At 40.2% G+C, this 23,671-nt stretch overlaps 1 protein-coding gene and 1 long non-coding RNA gene across 7 annotated transcripts; one reads left to right on the top strand and one right to left on the bottom strand.

Annotated features, from left to right (window-relative positions):
* Positions 1 to 1,059: 1,059 nt before the first annotated feature.
* LOC116509064 (Krueppel-like factor 15) lies at positions 1,060 to 16,622 on the top strand. Of its 6 annotated transcripts, none has more exons than XM_032217970.1 (4): positions 1,060 to 1,163; positions 9,614 to 9,713; positions 9,831 to 10,633; positions 15,952 to 16,622. In XM_032217970.1, exons 2-4 carry the CDS (start codon positions 9,705 to 9,707, stop codon positions 16,130 to 16,132), a joined length of 993 nt encoding a protein of 330 aa, XP_032073861.1. In that variant the 5' UTR covers positions 1,060 to 1,163; positions 9,614 to 9,704; the 3' UTR covers positions 16,133 to 16,622. The 6 variants fall into 6 exon arrangements, with proteins under 6 accessions (XP_032073861.1, XP_032073864.1, XP_032073862.1 ...); XM_032217973.1 differs by adding an exon at positions 11,706 to 11,769 and having other exon boundaries at positions 9,614 to 10,633; positions 15,952 to 16,037; XM_032217971.1 differs by adding an exon at positions 11,703 to 11,769 and having other exon boundaries at positions 9,614 to 10,633; positions 15,952 to 16,037.
* Positions 16,216 to 19,510, bottom strand: LOC116509065. The gene is made up of 2 exons (XR_004255456.1): positions 19,096 to 19,510; positions 16,216 to 18,260 (listed from the first exon to the last, which is right to left on the bottom strand). It is a non-coding gene; the product is annotated as an uncharacterized LOC116509065 (long non-coding RNA).
* Between the last annotated feature and the right edge of the window lie 4,161 nt (positions 19,511 to 23,671).

The raw sequence follows: 23,671 nt of genomic DNA, 5'->3' as shown, positions 1-23,671 counted from the left end.
AAACCTCACTCCCTACTAGCACTGATGATATTACCTAGTTTGGAAATGAAATATCAGTAAACAACTAAACAACCAGAGTGCCAAGGACTCCACAGTTCAATCCTGAGATACAAATATTCTCTTTTATCAGTACTATTGATTTAATCAGCAATGAAGCCAATTGAAGATCTCACTGGTCTTCCGAGACCCCCAGGCCTGATGACAAAGCAAGGTCTTGAAGAATTTCCAAAAAATAAGGAAGAATGGAGCTAATCTCATTTGGTCCCTCAAAAAAACCCAGTTTTAAAGGTTGAAACCAGCCCTTGAATTGAACCCTGAAGCAAACTAGCAACCAATGCAGCTCATGGAGGTGAAATGAATGTTGTTCTAGTCACTGAAAAAAGTGACACGATCATTTTTCACGCAACCATTGCAGCACCTTCACGATCATGTGATTTATACTAAGATGTTTGACAACAGGTTCAAACATTGTGACAGTTGCAGTATCCCGGGATCATGTGATTCCCTTTTGCAACCTTCAGACAAGCAAAGTCAATAGGAAAGCCAGATTCACTTAACAATCATTATACTAATTTAATAACTGCAGTGATTCACTTAACAAATCTGTCAAAAAAGATGGTAAAAATGGGGCAAAACTCAACTTAGCACATTTCTCCCTTAGCAGTAGAAATGTTGGGCTCCACTGTGGTCGTAAGTCGAGGACTACCATATATCGACCTGTGCAAATCAACAGATAGGAAAATCTCACGTAGTAACTTTGCACACTTCCTAATAAAGCCTATACCTTTTAATCCTATTCGTTTCAAGGCGTATAAAACTGAAAGGCCGGGACTTCTGTCCTGGCTTTCTAAGCCAGCGGCGAGAGCAGAATGAAAAATGTAAACACCAAAACTTATTTTGCGCCTGCGGGGAAGTTCCCTGCGATGGTCTGACTACTCCTGCCGGGTTCTCCCCCAGCCAACTGGCACGTGGCTCCGCAGATAGTTGGGCTAGGCGAGCCCCCGAGACGATCCGTCCAATGAGGAGACCGGGATGGAACCAAGCCTTCGACGGGGCGGGCCCCCGGTTTTGGAGGACACCTACCTTCGCATCATGTGAGCAGAGAGCGAGAGCGCCAGGAGGAGGAGAGGGGAAAAGCCTGAGCGTCGTGGCGGTCGGCCAGGGTAAGGGTTAAACCAGCGGGGGATCCTGGCGTGGAGGCGCGCGAGCTGGCCACGAGAGAGGGAAGGGGGACGGGGCCGCGGATTGCGGGGAGTGTCGGCGTTTTCCACCGAGAAGGTTGCAGCGCGTTGTTGCTGTGAAAGGGCCACTTGAGCAGTTAGCGAATTGGGGAAGGCGCGCTAGGAATACACTAACAAGCCGCGCGTAAACTAACCTTTTCCAAGAAAAGAGTTTTGCTGTTTCTCTGCCCCGAGCTAGCTGGGTTGGAGACGGATTCGACCAGCAAGAGCCGATATTTTTATTTGGCTTTCCGCGGAAGCAAAAGCTCCTGAAAAGCGGATCTGCCCGGTCTGCTGTGTTTATTTACACACACACTCACTCACGCCCCTCGTTATATTGGAAACTGCGTGAGAAATAAATCATGTGGGTTGTTTACTGCCAATGGCATGCAAGGTTCCCGACCGCTTCTAGTGGAAAAATCTGGGGCTTCTTGCCGCCAAAGGACGGGTAGGTTTTCCCCCACACCCCCGGTCTGACCGTCTGACTTAAAGCCTTAATTCAGAAACGCGACCGATTCCTATCCCGCTGACAAACGTAATGGAGCTTCAGGAATCCGGCTAAACAGGCTAAACTTCCAGAGTGGAGTTGGTTTTTTTTTTTTTTTTGGCAAGGCGCGTGAAGCAGCAACGCGCCCTCTGTGAACGCGAGTAACCCGAGCCGGCTGGCCGTCGGGGAAGTCGATCTGGTCCCGGCCTATCGGAAACGCGGAGCTCTGTTGATTGATGGGTAAGAACCTGCCCCGTGGCTTCGCCTTGCAGGGCGGAGCTCCTTGCTCCTTCGGCTCCAGCCCGAGGGGGAAGCGGTGCTGTGGGTGTGTATGTGGGTGTGTGTAGCGAGTGGAACCCGAGAGGGGAGCCGAGGAGCGCGTGCCGGAGCGGGCGAGCTTTGTCCTGTCTCCTCCTCCGGCGGACGCCTCGTTCCTTTCCATCGCAGCCGCTTCGCGCCCGGTTCCGAACGCGCAAGGAGCGTGCGGGTTTTGCGAGGCTCGGGATTCCTTTCCTGTGTAGCTTCTCAAGCTCTTGACAGCTGGAAGTAGCTCAGAACCCCGTTCCAGTTTTGCCTGTGCCCGTAATGGCTGCTTGGGAAATACCCTCTTTCTCAAAAAGTTCTTCCCACATCTTCTTTAGAACTCTCCAGCGCGGTGCCCTTTCGCTTGTTTGCTCTCCCCTTTAAGTAGTCTCCCCTCTTGTAAATCTCCCACCCCCGTTTCGTCACTGGCTGTGTCAGCTCCTTTTGTAACAGAAAGCACCAATCTTGATCTGGCTAGGAGTGATCCTCAAATATCCTTTTGACAGCTCCCCACCCATTTAAAAATTAATGCACCAACGCTGTAACTTCAGAGCTGAAGGAGCTTCTTGGATGAGAAGCGAAAGGTCTTTAAAGAAAAATCAGAAAGTTCTGTCGGCTCTTGACAAAGCACCTTTGGGACTGCAACTCAGTTGTAATTGATCCTACTGGCTCACTCTTCAAGTATCTCTTTCACATCAAGCTAGGTTCCGCATAACCTTAGACTGTCTACTTTGACCTCACCCCATTCCTAAGAGGTCTGTAAGGGGGCGTGCATAAGCGCACCAACATGCCTACCATCCCTGTCCTACTGTCCCCATTTATTCATATCCATTTCCTGTGTTCATGTCAATGTTTATACTTATGCCTGTTATCTGGTACATGTTTGACAAACAAACTAACTAAACAAACAAACAAACAAATAAATATAAATAATAATAAAATAAAAGGTTCCAGTGACAGGTCCCTGCAACAATGCAAAAGTAGATTGAAGATGTTTTCCTCAGAGATGCTTTTTTCCAATTCCTTATAAGATAAAACTACCAACTAGGTACAACTTTTGAGAAGGTCTTCCATCCAAGGAGGTCTGATCATGCTTAATTTGTCAAAATGAAATCAAACCTAGTTGGACCTGCCTCATTAAATCTTTTCACATAATGTTTTTGTCTCTTATTTTATGTGCTGTATCTCCAACAATGTTCTCTTCTTTCTGATCGATCTCTGAGATTAATCGAATCTGAATTCGTCTAAATCTACATACAGGTAGTCCTCGACTTACAACCAGTCATTTAATGACTGTTACTAAGTTACGACACTGAAAAAAAATAACATGACTATTTTTCACACTTATAACCGTTACAATATCCCCCATGGTCACATGTTCAAAATTCAGGTGCTTGGCAAGTGGTTCATATTTGTCCCAGGGTCACATTTTCCCCTTTTGCAACCTTTTGACAAGCAAAGTCAACGTAAAAGCCAGATTCACTTAGCAACTGTATTTCTAGTTTTAACTGCAGCAATTTACTTAACAACTATGGCAAGAAAGATTATAAAATGGTGCAAAACTCACTGAAAAACAATCTGTCTTAGTAACAGAAATTTTGGGCTCAAGTGTGGTTGTTAGTCAAGGACTGCTGTACTTGTAGTCCCACCTTCTCCTCTCTTCCAAATATTCTGCAACCCATTTCTCTGTCATTTTTGCTCAGTCCTCTCTCTTTCCTGTTTTGTGTGACCATATGTCCCAGTCTCTTTCTCCCTCCCATATCAACATTTCTCTCTAGGAAGAAAAGAGAAACGGGTACAGGGTAGCTGCAATTTGTTCCTGTGAGTTACAGGGCATCAGGTCTGAGCCTAGACCAGTGATGGGCAACCTTTTTGGCGTGGTGTGTCAAAAATCGGCAAAAAATCGAGCATAACTCGCGTTGTGTGTCACTTCGACAAAAACATAATTTTGCGCAATTTATAGTTTAAACTACAAAAATGTATAATTGCAATATATAATTGTATTTAATAAACCAAAAACAAATTATTTAACATACCTGCTTAGTAACTTCTTTGTTAAGCGCTTTTGCATGCTGAGCTATGGAGTGAGCAATGCTCAAACTTGCAGAGTTTAAATTTGTAGAGCCTTTCATAAATTTAAGGATGGAGTTAGATTGGCTCTTATAAAGGTGTAGCTTCCTGGAAATGTATTCCCTCCTTTCATCCTCACTTTTTTCCAAGAGCTGGGAATGATTAGTTTCAAAATGTCTATTTATATTCCACGTTCTGCTTACTACCATTTCAGTACATAGAACGCAAAATGATCTGCCATTTTTTTCTATAATGCCATACATCTCGCTCCATGTCTCTTGAAAGGGTCGGCCACTGCCACTACCACTCCCTTTACTTAACCTTTGTTTTTTATTTTTTGGGTGCTCCATCAGTGGGCCAGTGACAGCAGATAGAATTATAGATAGCCAATTAGGGGTTAACTAGCCTAACAAGCTAACACAACCTCCCCCTCACTTATCTCAGTTATTGTGGGCAATTACAAGTCCATGGCACCCCAATAGTTGCTGCTAATGGCGCTCACAGTTCCCGTTGGCACTCCGCTGTTCCCTGCTGTGGTGCGGTCGTAACCGACAGTCCCAGGAGTAGACTCTCTGTGCCGGCCTGACTGGAGAGAGGCGCGCAATGTTCCCGCGCTCCTCTCCTGTGGGTCCTCCCTCTCCGCGCTGATGACGTGTGTGCGCACGGCACACACGCCTTACCAGCAGCCCCTGCGCTCAGAAAGGGGCGGCGGCGATACAGTAAGTGAGTGTGGGCGGGGGAGATCACACATCCAGCCCCCCCCCCCCGTTCCTCCAGCACAGATTCTTTCATCCTCGGCGGCTGTGCAGGAGCCGAGGATGAATCGCATGAAATCCTGTGCGTGTCACCCCAAATGGCTACGCGTGTCAGCACTGACACGCGTGTCATAGGTTCGCCATCACTGGCCTAGACAATCTGTATCTTCATGAAGAGATTGACCTCTTCTGGCAGCTCTTAACTCTCTCCAGATTCACTGTTCTCACTTCAACCCATTTTACTTGGCACCTTCATTTTCTTTAACTGCTAGTTATGCAGCTGTTTCATTCTTTCAGTCTCTTATTTGTCTTGTTTGCTTTAAAAACATTTTCTTTCCCCTCTTGAATTCAATGCTACAAAATTTCCATTGCTTAATGTGTCCATTATTAATGTTATTAATTGAAATAGTATGGCTCAGCTACTGTTCGTATATGATATTACAATCTATGTACGATAAATAGTAGAATTCAGGTATTTAATTTCTTAGTTCAACAGGCTCTATTTGCTACTGGCAAAACTGGTTTTCAACAAAATTAACACAGTATCCAAGATAGAGCAATTGTTCTTGTGCCAGATTTTCAGTTAAAGTTTTACAAACCTTTAATTAGTCTATGAAACATCTCAATTTCCATGTTTTTTATATTTACAGTTCCTCGGTGCAGTAGGTAAGATGTCTTTCCTCTTTAAAATAGGTCAAAATTTAAGTGCAAAAAAATGAGAATACTTTTATATGAACCTGGTCACTGAAATCTTTCCACATGTGTACACTTTCCACTTAATTTTTCTTTAATACTTGTCTTGTAGTTACATATGTAAATTGATGGTGTCACTTTAGATATTTCCCAGATGAAATAATAAATTGCTCATAGTATCAATACCTGATGTTTGATTTTAATAGTAATTTATCTTATTCAATCATCATTTGATGCTGATACACATATGAACCAGTTTTCTGACTTAATACTTAAAGTCTATATATAAATCAAGAGGCAATTCAGTTCAAAGGTGCTTAAAAGCATGTTTTCTTCTATTGCCTTCAAGGGTAGAAGATGCATCACGTAAGTGATAGTCCACTTGCCTAATCTGGCATTTTATTACTGAAACTGTTTTCCTAGTAATTGATGTGGAAGAGGCTCCTTCAAGAGTGAGCCAATAGGATCAATTACAGCTGAGTTACAGTCCCAAAGGTGCTTTTTCAAGAGGCAACTGGACTTTCTGGTTTTTCTTTGTGAAGATAGGAAGCATGAAAATTGAGTCTTTCACTCATCTTGATTTTAGATCTATTAATAAAATATGTTAAATAGGTAATCAACTTGCACCGTAGAACAGGATGGAATTTGAAGACATTTAAACAACATAACATGTTAACTCATTTTGTTTTATCCATCAACTAAGACAAAATGTCCTTCCTTCCTTCCCTCCCTCCCTCCCTCCCTCCCTCCCTCCCTCCCTCCCTCCCTCTTTCTTCATAATATTTTGATTTAGTTAATAAACTTTAGTTAAACAAACCATAGCAGTGCAATATGAAAATCCAGTCTTTATCTGCATCCAGTTAGAGCCAGTTCTCACTTGACTCATTGTTTACACTGAGGATGATTTGTTGAAAACAAATCACCGTTGTTATTGACAGAGCTTCTTTTGCAGTTGTTGAATGCCTCTGTTCAGACAACAAGTCAAGTTGTCCCTTGTTTGTTTCATTTTTCAGATATAAATGTGCCATCAAGTATGAAGGAAGGAAACCCCTCCCCACCACACAGTTCTTTGGCTTTAAATTGCAAATGAGATTTTTAAGTGGTTCCTGACAACACACACATAGACATACATGCCTTTCATGCCTTCTAAAAATAATGTCAGATTTAGCTCTAACAACAGCCACTGTGTTTTCAACACTTGCTGAAGCTGCTATTCTTTGAAGATGTGAAACAGTGCTGAACCTTTAAGACAGCGGTCTTCAACCTTGGCAACTTTAAGACTTGTGGACTTCAACACCCAGAAGTCCGCAAGTCTTAAAGTTGCCAAGGTTGAAGACCTCTGCTTTAAGAAGTCACTTTCTGAAGCAAAAAATTGGGGGTTAGGAAAGGGGAAGAGACATGTACTATAATTAAAAACACTAGCAAGGAAAATAAACACTATTAACCAAAAAGAAAATGGCAAAAAAATCTGGTGAAATGTGCCTATCTGATTTTGAGTTCTGGACCATGTTTAATTTCTGTTGTAACCCACAAAATGAGGCCCTTTCAAGTATTGGCTTATTTGTTAGTCTAATATCCTGCCTTTAGTTTAGAGTGCAAAGTACCAAACGTATCCCTACTTTATCTCATTTTTCCCTGGTACAACAACCCTGTGAGGTAGGTTGGGCTGAGACAGAATGACTGGACTGAAGTCATCTCGCTACTACCTCTAGCTACTATGGCCACTATAAGCCTGTTTCAGTGTTCAAAGCCCTGGCCATAATAAAATGGAAGAAATGTAAAGAAAATACCTTTGCTACATACAGAGATGGTTAATTTGAATAGTTTAGATTTTAAAAATCCCAAGCCTGTAGAATATATTCTCTTTGAATGTAAATTCTAATTGTCGCTTTCATTAGTCTTAAGACATCATACATATATTTGGTTTTTGGCTTACTATATTGTGTAACCCAGACTGGCTTACCATTGTGACTAAGCCAATACAATGACTGTTTTCAGTAAACCAAAGCTAAAATCACAAAGTGTTCTTTAAAGGTAAAGACTGCTAGCCTCACTTCCTGTGACGGTGAGTCCATGGCCATATTGATTCTCGGCAACAGAAGAGAAGTAGTTGTATTTGCTTTTACTGGGATATTTCTTAACCAAATCTGGTTAAGAAACATCCGTTTTGATTGTAACCAAATGTTCCAGAGGAGAATGATAGGTCAGGGTGATCTAATTCCTTGCAATTTCTGGACTTACATTGCAGGCACTTGCAGTGGGTGTGGGATCAAAAAACATTCCAACTGTTATGAATGGTGTGTTACAAAATGCATTGAGTAATGCCAGGTCTTTGACCTGAATGTTGCCTTGGGCTGGAAGTGAAATCCTTTGAATTCTGTGCTCTCAAAAATGGGTATGTTTATTCAGGAATGTACCTGTAATTAGGTTTTCTTGCAGGAAGGTGCACACGAAGATAAGCCATGATTGAGTGCCATTAAAGGAAAAGTGCTCTCTCGGTTAAGCCCCCAGAACACATCCAGGTAGTTTTGAATTGTAGCATTTAATGAACTCTAAGGAATGGGACAGGAGCAAAAATTCTTGGGATGGGGTTTTTTGGGGTCATCCAAATCTTTTTACACAAATTTGAATTCATGTTTGCTTTTTTAAAAAAAAAAATCCAGTTATGGCTACTATTGTATAAAATATAAGGATAAAGTGGTTTGAAAAGGTTTTGAATGGATTGATAAAACTTATGTGTTTTACAAAATTGTATCTTCACAAAAGGAACATACATGTATGCAATGAAATGAAAATCAAACATGGATAAATCCGTGAGCTGACATTTCTGATGTGTTTCTGGGTTTTAACCCCATCCCTGTGATGGCTCAGTGCTTAGATGCTGAGCTTGTCTGCTGGAAGGCAGACAGCCCAGGTTCGAGACTCAAGTGCTGCATAAAGGATGAGCTTCTGTTCTTACCCCAGTTTCTGCCCACCTAGCAGTTCAAAAGCATGCAAATGCAAGCAGTTTAATAGGTACCACTTTGATGAGAAGGTAATAGCATTCCATGCTCCTTTGGCATATAGCTGGCTACATGACCATGAAAATTGTCTTCAGACAACACTGGCTTCCTTGTCCAAGAAACACAGATGAGTCCAACCCTAGAGTTTGACACAACTGGAGAGGAAACTTTTGTACTACATCACCACCACCAAACCTGGTTGAAAGAAGGTTCTCATTTCTCATCAGGCTGCAAAACTGATAAATACCAATTTAGATTTGTTGTGCCACCGGGTTTTTACTTTATGTGTGTGCCAGAAAAAGTGTATTCTTGCTCTGAGCCATTTTCTGTTCTACTGAACAGAGAGCATAGGCATGTCAACAAGATTAACTTCTGGTTAAAAAATAATTTGTCCCATTCTAGCATAGGGACAGCTGTGTCTGCAGGTGTAACCTGACAGATATATGGTGATGCGGATTTTATTTGTACTGCAATGCTTATTTGTCCCATTGAGTTGTTTCACTGAATCTTTTGATACAGAGTATAATATATTGTGGAGTGTTGTATATGACTGTAGTATAATAAGAGTCTGGGCTTATCTTTTATCTTTTTTTACAGAAATATCTTTTTATTTTAAAATTGATTTTGTACATATATATATCATAATGCAATAACATATCAAAATCTAAACCCTATAATTGCACACTGGAATTGAAAATCAAAAGGATAAGAAATGTTGAGTTATTACATTTTTATCCTGCCCTTTCTTTATATATAACAGGAATAATACTAATAAGAATGCAATAAAATTCAGAGCCAAAAGAAAATGCCAATATATCACTGACCAAATAATTAAAAGATAAGGATAGATTTTATGTCAGATCAATGGCTTTATTAACATAACAATATTAGATAGTAGGAGTTTGTTGCTAACTAGAAAGTCATTGGATATTTGAATACTGGTGTAGTATGTTTCAGGGATATTTTTTTTTTAATTGGAATGGATGTCCCTATAAAATTAATTTCCAAAAATCTTCTAAATCTTGATTTTATTTCAGCTAGATGTGGATACCTTTAGACAAGTTTGTGGTTATTTTCTTGCAGGTGGATCTATAGATTTCCCAAGGCCTTCATTTCCATCTGATTTGAATACACACCGTGCAGTTCATCTTTTTATGAGGGAATAGATCAATCCATGGTCTCAGTAAGTCATAGCAAACTGCTATCTGTTTCTGGTCCATTGCTTGCCCCAGCTTTTGATCAGCAAGATATCATATTAGATGTTTTCCAGCCTGACATGCCACCATTAAATTTACTGCAGGACTGCAGCAATGAACAAGTATCTGTCCCAGCTGCTACCTCAAACACAGTTTCTACATCAGAGGTGGGTGTCTCGTTGTCAATGGTAAAGAAGGAAGTGGAGAAACCACAGAATACCATCTATGAGGCTTACCTCAAACTGCCAGATTTTTGTTCAGATGTCTCTAGAGATTTCATCCCTACATTGGAAGAGATCGAGGAGTTCCTCAATGAGAAGAAAGAACTTGTCAAGGATGAACTGAATGACAGCCAACCAGGGGGGCAACTTGAAATAAAATCTGAAATCAACTTAAGCAGTGCAGGGGAAGAGTCTGCTACTGGAACTGATCTAGATGAAGGTGTTTCTAGTTCTGTTCAGGCTGGAGTAGCATCTGGAGATATAAGCATGCATAGAACCATGGGATCAATCCCTGTTCTCCTTCAGATCCAGCCTGGCCAAGCAGATGATAGCTCATCCATCCAGAATTCTGTGGGTGGTATTCCGGTGGCCCACTTGATCATTAGAATGCAAAGCCAAAACTTGACTGTTTATCCCCAGGTCACTCCAAGTCCTGTGAAAGGCACAGATCAGAAGTATGTACGAATAGCTCCATTGCCTGTCACATTGAGGCCAGAAGTTCCTGGAAGTACAAAGAGTATGGAGACCAAAGTCCCCAAAGTTTCCCCTTCAGTTATTCGAGTCCACAAGTGTACACATCCTGGCTGCACCAAGATGTACACTAAGAGTTCCCATCTTAAGGCACACTTCCGACGTCATACTGGAGAAAAGCCTTATACTTGTACATGGCCTGACTGTGGTTGGAGGTAAGTGGGTGACAGTGAAAACCGCTTTCTTAACTAAGTTCTCCAGCTACATCTTTCGCTGCTTTTATAACTATAGGCTTACTGTTTTTAGCATAGTTCACTGTTCAATGAAACATTTCAAAGAGATGTAATGGTCTTAGAATTCTGTCATTTCTATTACTATTTCTTTGAACCTACACTGTAATTCCACATATATTTTCACAAAAGAAATTCCCAATAGGGTCAGTGAGACTTATAAAACTCTTTAGGATTGTAGTCCAAATACAGATCATACTTTGCTTGAAAAATAATTTGAAAAGTATTAACTTGCTCTGAAAAACGTACACATGATCTCAACACAGTTGACAGAAACAACTTTGTAAGCATTTGTTAATACTTGGATAATTATTCTTCATGTTACATGTTAACAGTATCTTATTATACAATTATATGAAGCAATTTTTAAATAAACAATAGTGTGCAGCTATGGTGTTGTATGTTTAATACAGAGTTGGAAAAGATATAAAATATGGCAGTTAAAATATTCAAATTGCCACAAGGGGAGATTACAATAATATGGACCGTTTAGTGTACAAAAAAGACACAGATGTTTGTCTCTTTCTTTTGGGAGATGCCTTCCAAATCGTAAAAAATGAGGATAGAAAAAGGGAAGTACTTTTTCACACAGCACCATAAATAAACTATGAAATTCATTAGCATGGGATTCCCTGAAGTCCGCCAACTTCCATAGCTTTAAAAAGGAATTAAACAAATTCTGGGAAGGTAAAACTATCAAAGGCTGTCAGTCCACGGTTAAAGCAATCTGCAATCATTTGCTGACAAACATGAACAGTATAATTTGCTGTTAGGTTTCCCATGTGCAATCTCTCAGGAACAGAATGTTGAACTGGAAGGTTAAACAGGCATGGCAATTCTTATGTCCATTCTTGGTGAGAGGCTGATTCACATACTGTACAATAGTTTCTCTGTCTTTTTCTGTTCCCTACTCACAAGGTTTTGATTCGTTTTACAGCTCCCTGGCAGCTTACAGTAATTTAGCCTGGTGTAAAATAACTTCTTTCCTTCTTAGCAGGACTGAGAAAAGCTTCAGCTGCTGAATTTTTGCTTGGTGTGCTACAGTTTTGGAAAACCTTAAGGTTAGCCTCCCATCTCTTGGGATTGTGTTTAATGTACATTTTCAAAGGCAGCATGAATTAGTTCCTCATAGTTATTTCTCTTTCCTCCAGAATCCTAACTTAGTCTGTAGGTCATTGGACTTCATGACCTCATCTTTACGTTAACCTTATTTATCCCTCCTCTCCCCATCCCTCATCTGCTTCTTGTATACTTGCTGGACAAATAGTTCTGGAACTCTTGAAAGTTTTGCACTCTACATATTTTCTTCTGATAAAGAATTATCCACTCATGGACTGTGTCAGACTGTCAATTTATTTATGCAGTTATGCTGGTCTTTTCAGTTCTAGCTATATCTCACGGCCAAGTTTTGGAAAATTACATTTATGTGCATATATCTCTTCTTCAAGCAATTAAAAGTTTGTACAGTTTTAAATTTTCAATTGTCTGTTTGTCATTGCATCAGTGGAGACTTTCCAAATGTGGAGAAAGGCTGCTGTTAACAGGTGTGTAATTGTATTTACAGGGAGCTTTGCTGTAATTGGCAGAGCTGTGTTGTTTGTCCCAGTGACAGTTCTGTGATAAGAACAGGGTTATCATATTTAGGCTTAAAGATGCCAGATAACCTCAGAAGGGGAACAAAGAATTTGATTTCTGAATCTTTGAACTACCATCCAGAGGTCATCCAGATTTTTACAATTCAAAATAACGGAAACAGTATGAAAGAAAATGTAATTCATTTGTGGAGATGAGTGTAATGAATCCTTTTATATTGGTATAGCTGGCTGTGATTCACATGCTATTGCCTAGAAACCCAGAGAACTGGACTGAACCTGTTCCACTCTATACATTAAGAATTTAAATCCTTTCATGGAGCAGATTGTCCATTCAGAACTAGCTAATTCATTTGTAAAGACGATAGGGATTTAAAAAATTATTTTCTGGCTAAACTTTTGGCATCCCAAATGGTGAAATTACTGTTGACTAAAAGAACAAATTCTGTCCCTCAAATATGGTGAAAGAAATTAATGGTCTTATGAGCAGCAACCTTTAGGGAAACTTGTGAATTGTTTTAGGTGTGAGATATCCACAGCTGATCCACCTGAAGATTAGTCTATCAATTCTTATTTTGCAGACAAACTTGGAAAATGAGGGCTTCTTCAGTAGGAAATGTACCCCAATCCATAATTTCTACAGAACTGCAAGTTTTAAGTACATGCCACAACAAATGGTGAACTACTCTTTCCTACTTTGGCACACTCTCATTTGCCGTTTTCTACAGTTCTTAATCTATTCTACTATCAAGAATCATGCTGAAAGGTTCTTTGGAGAATCTGTTTGCTTTCACTCTTTCAGCTACATAACTTTGGATCCATTCCCATTTTATTGCAATAATGTAGTTATTTTTCCCCACTAGAACTCTGGTAAATATATTAAGAAATGGATCTTTGCTGACTCCTCTGATGTGTTGACAATGAGTTGCTTTTAAATGAAAATGCAAGTGGGAGGAATTATGACTGGAACATATTTCAGATTCTACATTATCTTATGTAAGCCTTGTTAAATGTTTCTATCATGTTTTGGTTACCAGGAATGCACTCCCTTAGTTTGAAACTATGCTGCTTCACGGAAGTGGATACTCTAGAGATTTTAGTTCCCTTCTGGTCAGGTTGATTCTGGATTAGGCAAATCAGATCCATTTAGGCAAAAAATAAATATTATTATCATCTATCAATGGATATAAGCCAGAATATGGTGTTACCTTCCTCCTTTATTTCTGGCTTGCTAAGAAACCCAGATTGGTCACTGTGGAACATTTGGATTTTAGATTTATCTGCTCTTGTGTTTCCTCTAATGAGAGTCATTTAAACAAATAAACTAGGAGGTGGCAAAATCTATTATTCCACAGTACATTTCTTGGTTTTTTATCCAGCTGGATCTATACAGTTGCAGAGTTGATTCTTTGATAGAGCTTGAAAAAAACAAGCTACCCAGTCTCGGTTGCCCTTTTTATTTCTGTGAGACCTTGAAAATGGCAAAGGGGCCTGAGTAAATGAACCAAGAATACCCACCCCTACATATGTAACTCATATGTATAAATAGGTAGGACAAATTATAGCTTGAAACTTGATGCAAACTTTAGTTATCTAATAATCGTATTCAGAAGTTTGTTTCTTAGCTATGCTGGTTCTGTTTTCAACTGCTTATTATTGAAGAAGGATAAAAAGAATTGATCTTAGATTGATTCTAATCCAAGGGCTCGATGCAGCATTAAACACAGCCCTTAGCTTGACTTGTACTTTGTTCTACTAAATCATAGTTTGTTTAATAAACTGCAGTTGGTTTTTTTTGCATAACATGGTAACACAATATGTGAACCAGGTCAGGAAAATTATGAGTACTATAAAGCTATTTTAAAGAAATGATGTTTATCCAGCATCAGATCTTTAGTCTTTGTAATATGCAGTACTGAAGTGTAGAAAGAACTTTCTTTCTTTTTCACTTTTTAACGAGGACTATCAGATAGTATTTTCAACAGTTTTACTTATATGTATGGTTAACCCTTGAACTACTGTATATTTCATTGTTCTTCAATTTTTTTAAATTTAATGATTGATGCTAGTTTGTAGAGATAATCTATGACGTTACCAACTGTAACTTTTCTTATTGTAAACTGCCTTGGGAAGATTTCACTTTATTAAGTTTGTATGCCACCCTATTCCCGAGAGACTCAGACCGTAGTTATGCAAAGGAGTTAGTAATAAAATAAATGAATGAATAAAACTAAAGCAAATAGTTTGGCACACTTCAACACATACATACATATTGGAGGACTGTAGCTAATCAAAGCTCTCTTTTTACATATTTAGTCAAATAAAAACTTATTATGATGTCCATGTGCCTTATAGGTGTGCATGTCTGCTCTTAATTTATTTAAATTTATTAATTTACATTATTTTATCAACTTTATCAGCTTTGGAGTTGACATCGTTAGAGGTCAGATAATTGCTCAGAAGTGGTGTCATTATGATGAAGGTGATGGGCCTTGATCATAAATACATGTGTAGCCTTATAAATGTACCTTTAGTAAGAGCTATTGCTTATAGCCTGGAATTGGTTTCCACCAGGCTGCAGTTCCTGAGTGAATGGATAAAATAAGTTAACATTATTCCATTAGAATTGGTATCCTATTATGTCAAGAGCCACATAACTGGAAAGGTCATTTGGTGAAGGTTCTGTGTGAGTCATGGATAGAGCTAAGTCAGTGGTAGGCAATAGCCAGAAGCCACAGCAGCAGGATTACCTCTCACCCCTTTAGAAAGTTTACTTTTGCTCTCTTCCTCTTTTCCTCCCTCCCTCTCCCTCCCCCGTCTCTCTCCTCTCTCTTTTGAGACAGTCTCTTTCCTGCACCACCACCCTAAAAATTATTTGTCATCCAGGCAACCAAGAAGAGAGACAGATTGCTCAAATCAGAGAACTGAACAGATTGCTTGGAGAGAGTTTTGAAATTAGGTTGATGGGTGCATGTTACCCAATACCTGCCTTATATCTTTACATTTGAACAAAGATTCTTTTCCAATTAAAAGGGAAATAAATCTGCTAGGGAGCAGTTTGTGTTCTGAGCCCAGTTTGAGATCATGTCTAGCCTGTTTCTGAATTGTTATGTAACAATGGACCAGCGATGTTTCCTTCTGTATCTCTTGTCATATTCTAAATAGAGAAATGGTATTGCACAAAAGCACAATGGCTTTATTAATATTTGTGTTGCAAGACTTCGTAGGAAGATTGGGTGTGTAAACCTGCATATGAAAATAATGTGCATATGAAAACCAAAGAAAGTATAAGAGCAAAAGAGAAGACCTGATGTACACAAAAATAAAATAACATAAGCCTTTATTATTGTGAACTGGAGAGGTGTCATGTGTCCTCTCTCCTTGAGTCATATACAACAACATGCTACATACATAATGTATATGTGTGAATTTATATGAGCCAACATTTGGTTTATGAGGGACATTTCATATGTGGAAAAATACTGGTTTCTTGAGATTCAAATAAAGATTTTGATTTGATTTTCTTTTCTATATCTCAGAAAACTTTTCTGCATTCTGTGGTTTGGTGTTGATGGCACAGGGGAAAAAGCAACAATCTCTTTGGTTTTAACACATGTGCAATAAACAAATATTTCCTCTTCTGTCTGGCAGGTTTTCCCGTTCAGATGAGCTATCTCGTCACAAGCGCTCCCATTCTGGACTCAAGCCTTACCAGTGTCAAATATGCGAGAAGAAATTTGCCCGCAGTGACCACTTATCTAAACATATGAAGATCCACAAAGGGTCATTCAGTTCAGGAAGTCAGTCAGCAGGTTGTTTTCGTAATAGTTAACTAACTCCCTGTTTCCTTGCCAAGAGAAGATTTCCCATCAACTCAAAGGACAGCTGAATAGAAAATATGATTTTTCTTTAGGAGATAAGTAATTAGAAAATGACTTGTTTAAGGAGAAAACAACCTCTGTTTCAATGTGCCTTACAATTATGGTTTGCCTCCAAATCAAGATCTTTGACACAGGTTAATAATTGTACATTATATCTGAGAGGAAAATGTGACCATTCAGGATGTGGAGAAGAACAGCATGAGATTCTGTTTCATTCTAAATGTTGTAAATACTGTACTGTAAATATTATTCTTCTACTGGTATTGAGCTGCCTATAAGGGACTGTATTCAAATGTAAGTTACCTTTTTCATAATCTCTCAGCCTATCCTTATTTGAGCAGCCTGGCACTTATTCTAAAACCAAAAGAGTGACAGAAAATTATTTCGGTTTGAAATGTAGGCAAGTGAACATAAACTATAATAAATCCAGCAAACAAATTACTCTATGAATTCCAAATTCCTCTTTTATATTTTGCTACTTAAGTGAGTTTCATTGCTTTCTCTGTAATATGCTTTCTTTTTTTTTCTTTCTTTCTTTCTGGAAATTTATTTTAGCTTACTGTGAATGATTATATTCTCTTTTAAGAGCCAGACTTAAAATGCATATTCAATGGAGTGCAGATTGCCAGTGCCTCAGAATGGGACCCAAGGTGAATTTGTACACTTCTTGCTATTCATCAAAGTGCTGCATTATTAGAGAGTGCCTTCTTCCTTTCTAATAAGGCAAGCCAGAATGAGTCTTGTGCATTTTAATTAAAACAATAAAGAGCCTGATACATTACAATTGATAAAACACTAATCAACGTATTATGATATCTGCTATACACTACTGTACACAAAATCCTTGCATTGAATTTATTATCTATACAGCAATGGCAATGCCTAATTAACTTTGTCTGATCTTAGACACCCTGAGCATGTCAGATATGGTTGATAGGTAGATGGACATTACCAGGAAACTCCAAGGCTTTGGGTAGACAATGAGGTTAAAAATGATCTGAAAGAATAGCAGTATGCAATAATATGCTACATCTATGTTATTTTCAAAAAAACCTACATGAACTGTCAAGAATGCAGCCCAAGTGAGGGAACTTTCATCTTTAATATGGCTACTTTACCTAAGTATTTAGAGTAGTTTAAGTGAACTGCTGGTGTAAAAGTTAGGTCAGTTGCATCTGAGCACAGAAAACACTGAACTTAAGAGGCGACATGCATCCACAAGCAAGTAAGCAAGCAAGCAAGCTTCTTACGCATCTCCAGCCTGTTCCAAAACGCAACAATTCCTACCAGAAGAGAGCATCAGTATATCCTGTGTAAGAGTAGCAGCCTGCACTTAACCATGCTTACTTGGAAAACTGATTCTGAGATATGTTATAGCTTGCCTTAGATGTTTTAGTCTCCTTCCCCTATAGGCATGATTTTCATTTTTTAGCGTGTGCCAGCCTGAATGATTTATATTGCCGCTGTCTCCTTTCTTTGGTCCAGTGTTTTCCACAAGAGATCTGTACTGTGTCAAGTTTATTATTCTCTCTCTGACCGCTCTCAATCTTTAACTAGGACTCTGAATAATGTATAAAGGTGTACTACAGCGATTTTCTCTTCCCACTGAACAACATTCTGTTGGCATAAATAACAAAAATATTTTAAAAGCACCTCCAATATGCCCTACCATGGCACACTGAAAAATCTTCAAAGCAAGTTGTATTTGCAGATACAGAAATCCAGAAGTCATTTGCCCAACTATGCAAATATGTTTATTTATTAAGCATATTTCTATGCTCTTGCAATTTAAATGCTCTCAGCGGCATAATACCATTTAAAACAACCATGGTACAATTTTAAAATAAGAACATACAAATAAGAGTAAAGGAATGACAAGACAGTAATCATAAAAATATTTTTGCATATATCATAATAAGAGATAAAACTTGAATCAAAGTTCTTCCTTACTTCTTTCTTCCTTACTTCTGAATGGAAAATGTCTTTTGACAACCCAAATCATCTCTTTTTCATTATTTCATGAATAGGAGAAGTAATTGGCAAACTGATTTCCAAGGATCTGTTGATGTAACATGTTCCCTAGAAGAAAAATGAAGCTGAAATATATTATAATTGGTTGTAAATATCGAGCTTCAAATAACAGAATAAAATTAAGAGAGCATTCAACAGTGAAACTAATTGTCCAAACAAATAGTAGGATTTCCATTGTAGGAGATGTTCAGGACAAAGCTGAAGAGCTATCTTCTAGGGATAATTTTGATTCCTATCCTGAGTAGGATGTTGACTCAATAGCCTCTTTCAACACTCTGATTTGATGAGATTTGAATTAATACCATCATTATATAGCATGTGCATATTCTTACACATGTAACTACAGCATTTATCCAACATATAAACACATAGGAATTACGGAATTCTTTTCCCTTTGGGAGTTATGTGGACTCAGAGAACTTAATTTCTCCCCATAATTTCTATCATTCTTTAAAAATGCTGTTTTTTAAAAAGCAAGTCCTAATATAAACTCATGTGTATTCTACAGTTGTGATAGATTTCTGTAATCTCTGGTTACATGTTTTATGGGGGATTTTTTTTTTCTTGCACAATAAGGCTGCCATTTTTTTTATCCTTGTTATAAAGCAGTGATTCCCAAACTTGGCAACTTTAAGACTTGTGGACTTCAACTCCCAGAATTCTCCAGCCAGCTGGAGAATTCTGGGAGTTGAAGTCCACAAGTCTTAAAGTTGCCAAGTTTGGGAACCACTGTTATAAAGAGTTAGGTTGACATCAGGAGGCAGTGGGAGATGGTGCATGATCTTTATTGGGAACCATTGGATGTACATATCAGATGTTGCTTCAGATCCTCTACAATATTCATTGATCATTGCATTTTAGATGAATAAATATAGTGCATTACCTTTAGGAGCTTTTCGGTTCCCACTGCTGTTGTCAGAATATCTAGAGTGGAACAGAATGGTATGTTTCCCTTCAAGCTTTGAGGCAGTGTGAGAGAGAACGTTTTACATGATTTTCACCCTTCCCCTCCTTTTATTACAATTATTTTTACACACAATGGGCACTTGAGTGCAGCCAAGCTGCATGCATGCATGCCAGCCCACCACTTGTGCAAGGACTGCGTGGGTGCGCATGTGCATGCACCATCCATCCTGCTTCTTGTGCCACCCAGTTCCCCTTTCCCTCCACCCCCAGCTCCCAGCCGGGCTGCCAAGGCACAAAGATTGGAGACTGCTGTTTTACTGGGAATCAGATGTATAAATCATTGTGTGGTTGTTGTGGGGAAAAGAAGGAAGAGTATTATGAATGTTTGCCACCTTGAGTTACTTATAAAGTAATAAAGGTGAGATAACAATCTAAATAATTGAAATAAATAAATATAAAACCCATAGTGAGTTCTTCTAGACTTACATGATAAAAATATTTAAGTTTGCAATGTTTTCAATTATTTTTTTCATTAAAGTGAACAACGTGGAATACTGAAGTCTTGGATGAATTCACTAATATTGTGACATTATATGTTAGCTTGTGGCTAACGTGTATATACCTGCCAAGAGATTGTGCATATGTAATAATATAATATACCTTGGTTCTCCCTGTTACAATACTGAAGTTTGCAGATGATAGAACTGTCATTGGTCTCATTTGTGACAGTGATGAGTCTTCATATACTGTAGACAGGAGGTTGAACAACTAGCTCTGTGGGACAGCCGGAAGCTCAAGTAACTACATCATGCCAAAGAGGAGGCTTGCAGGAAAGAAGACAAGATTGCAGTTTGCCTACTGAGCAAATAGATCAGCAGATAATCCTGTCAATATGGCACTGCACTACATCTTGCAACATTTCCAGGGACCAATGCATGGGTCCTTTTTGTAGACTTCAGCTTGCATTGAATATTATAATTCCAGAAATCCTTCACTCACTGATTCATCTAGCTGTGTCTCTCCATACTTGTAGGTGGATTATTAACTTTTTGATAGATAAGAAGCAGCAGGTGACGCTAGGAAAAATCACATCAAGTACCTGGCACAGGCACCCTTCAGGGCTGTGTTCTCTCTCCATTGCTCTTTTCTCTCTACAGTATACAAAATACTGCATCTCTAGGGATCCCCCTGTTAAAATACTGAAGTTTGCAGATGATAGAAGTGTCATTGGTCTCATTTGTGACAGTGAAGACTCTGCATATAGACAGGAGGTTGAACAACTAGCCCTGGAGGGCAGCCAGAACAATCTGGAGCTGATCATACTTAAAAATGTAGAGGTCAGGGTGGATTTTAGGAGATTTTCTACTCTACTACCTCTTACTATATTTGACAGGACAATATCAGCAGTAGAATTCTTAAAGGTTTTGGGTCCTATAATCTCCCAGGATTTGAAATGGACATCTAACAATAGAATAGATTATCTGGATTCCTTTCAATCTGGTTTCAGGCCTGGGTACAGCACAGAAACCGCTTTGGTCGCTCTGACCGATGATCTCTGGCGGGCTAGGGATAGAGGGCATTCATCTATCCTTGTGCTTTTTGACATCTCAACGGCTTTTGATACCATCGACCATGGTATCCTTCTGCGACGTCTGGAGGAGGTGGGAGTGAGAGGCACCGTTCTACAGTGGTTCTCCTCCTATCTCTCTGGTAGATCGCAGTCGGTATTGGTCGGGGGATAGAGATCGATCCCTAGGCCCCTCAATTGTGGGGTGCCACAGGGTTCAGTCCTGTCCCCCTCCTATTCAACATCTACATGAAACCGCTGGGTGAGATCATACGATGGCATGGATAAAGTACCATCAATATGCAGATGATACGCAACTGTATCTATCTGCCCCGTGCCAGCTCAGTGTAGTGGTGGACGTGATGTGCCGATGCCTGGAAGCTGTCAGGATCTGGATGGGGGTAAAAAAACTCGTGCTCAATCCCGACAAGACCGAGTGGCTGTGGATGCTGCCCCCGAAGGACAGTTCAGACAGTCCATCCTTGATCCTGGGTGTGTGTGTGTGTGTGAAAGCTTACACCCCTCAGAGAGGGCCCGCAATTTGGGGGTCCTCCTGGATCCACAGCTGACATTGGAACACCACTTGTCGGCTGTGACCAGGGGGGCCTTTGCCCAGGTTCGCCTGGTGCATCAATTGCGGCCCTACTTGGATCAGGGTGCACTTCAAACAGTCACTCATGCCCTTGTCACCTCAAGGCTGGATTATTGCAATGCGCTCTACATGGGGCTACCCCTGAAAAGCGTTCGGAGACTACAGCTAGTCCAGAATGCAGCTGCGTGAGCGATATTGGGTATACCGAGATACACCCATATTACACCTATCCTCCGTGAGCTGCACTGGCTGCCAATTGGTCTCCGAACGCAATTCAAGGTGTTGGTCATTACCTTTAAAGCCCTATATGGCTCAGGACCAGTGTATTTGCGAGACCGCCTACTGCCACATACCTCCCAACGGCTGATAAGATCCCACAGAGTGGGCCTCCTTAGGACGCCATCAGCCAGACAGTGTCGGCTGGCGGGACCTCGGAGGAAGGCCTTCTCTGTGGCTGCTCTGACCCTGTGGAATCAGCTGCCCCCAGAGGTCCGGACCTCACCCACCCTCATGGCCTTCAGAAAAGCTGTTAAAACCTGACTGTTCTGGCAGGCCTGGGGCTGTTGACCTTATTATGTAGGGTCCAGCCCCAATTTGAACGTATGCGTGTTGGAGAATTTTTTAATTTTTATTTTTGTTCGTTTTTCTTTTCTTGTTCTGTGTAAGCCGCCTGGAGTCCTCCGGGATTGGGCGGCCTATAAATCTAATAAATTAAATTAAATTAAATTAAAAAGGCACAACAAAGAATGGTCTTTCTGCATCAACTAAGGAAGTTCAGCCTGCCCCAGGAGCTCTTGATACAGTTCCACAGAGGAATTATTGAGGCTGTAATCTGTATTTCTATATAATATATAATTTGGTACAGAAACCAACAGGACAGATACAAACTCCAAGAGGTAGTTAGGACTGCAAACAAAAAACAAAATAAAGCACAACGGCAACCAGTCTGCTTCCCATAGAAGACCTATAAATTATGCAGGCCAGGAGGGCTGAGAAAATATAGACCCCTTACATCCTGAACAAAAATTGTTTCAACTCCTCACATTGCTGCTATAGGGCCGTGATAGCGAACCTATAGCACGAGTGCAAAAGGTGGCATGCAGAGCCCTCTCTGTAGGCACACACACCGTCATAAATGCTCTTCTGGTTTCCGGCACGCGCATGCATATAGGCCAGCCAAACTTCACACCTGCCTGAGCCCTGGAAGCCCTGGTTTCCAGCACTCTGGCACGCACAAATACCAGCTGGCTGGCACACATGTGCACTCCTGGAACCTGAAGACCAGATGGCCAGAGCATGCACACGCACTAACCAGCTGGTTTTCTGTTTCCAGGGCTCTGGTGCATGCGAAGACCTAACCTAACACCTGGGCGCATGTGCGTGCTGGAAACCAGAAGACTAGGTAGCGGTGCGGGCATGTGTACCGGCTAACTGGTCAAGTTAAGACCAGGTTGCCAGCATGCACATGCGCACTGGCCACCTGGTCTTCGCGTTTCTGGGGCTCTGGTGCATGTGTTCCCATTTGGGCACTCGGTGCTAAAAAGGTTCGCCATCATTTCTATAGGGCATTGTATGCCAAAACAACTTTACACAGGGACAGTTTCTCCCCTTGTGCCATCACTCTGCTGAACCCCTAATTCTCACAGTACTGTCTTATGCTTAAATATATTTATTCTTGTTGCATGTTGCAGTATTATTATCTCTCCCACCTTCTTTACTCCCCCTTCTTTTTGGTATCATTATTATGATTATTATTACTCTGTTGCTTTGCATGCGTACTGAGAGCTTTTGCACCAGAGACAAATTCCTTGTGTGTCTAGTCATACTTGGCACATAAAATATTCTATTTTACCCAACTAGCAATAGCAATAGCAATAGCATTAGACTTATATACCGCTTCATAGGCCTTTCAGGCCTCTCTAAGCGGTTTACAGAGAGTCAGCATATTGCCCCCAACAATCTGGGTCCTCATTTTACCCACCTCGGAAGGATGGAAGGCTGAGTCAACCCTGAGCGGGTGAGATTTGAACCGCTGAACTGCTGATCTAGCAGTAGCCTGCAGTGCTGCATTTAACCACTGCGCCACCTTGGCTCTTAAAACAACAAAGCTTGCCAATAATGCAGGATTAAACAATAGTTCCTATGTTGCTCTTATTGCACCAAGAGTCCTTCCATAATCACATGTGACAAGTGAATTTGCTTAATTTGCCCCATTAGAAAGTGGGTGGCCTGAATACATTGTTTCCCCAGAACAGGTGTCTAAACACGGTCTCCATGTTTGAGATATTTTGTTGATTTGACTAGCTGGAAAATGTGTGGTCTAGGCTGTTCTGCCTTTTAAAAAAATCTGTATTCTTTTTATGTTTGTTGGAATATTTTATTTATTGCAACTTT

Source organism: Thamnophis elegans, chromosome 5, assembly GCF_009769535.1.
Source record: "Thamnophis elegans isolate rThaEle1 chromosome 5, rThaEle1.pri, whole genome shotgun sequence".
NCBI classification, from domain to species: Eukaryota; Metazoa; Chordata; class Lepidosauria; order Squamata; family Colubridae; genus Thamnophis; species Thamnophis elegans.
This window is presented reverse-complemented; position numbering and strand designations above follow the sequence as displayed.

What these genes read in the sequence shown, in the direction of transcription:
- LOC116509064 (XM_032217967.1), top strand. Translation starts at nt 9,705, where the DNA reads ATGGTCTCAGTAAGTCATAGCAAACTGCTATCTGTTTCTGGTCCATTG. An exon ending in TGGCCTGACTGTGGTTGGAG is followed by an intron (nt 10,634 to 15,951) that starts GTAAGTGGGTGA and finishes TCTGTCTGGCAG; the next exon opens with GTTTTCCCGTTCAGATGAGC.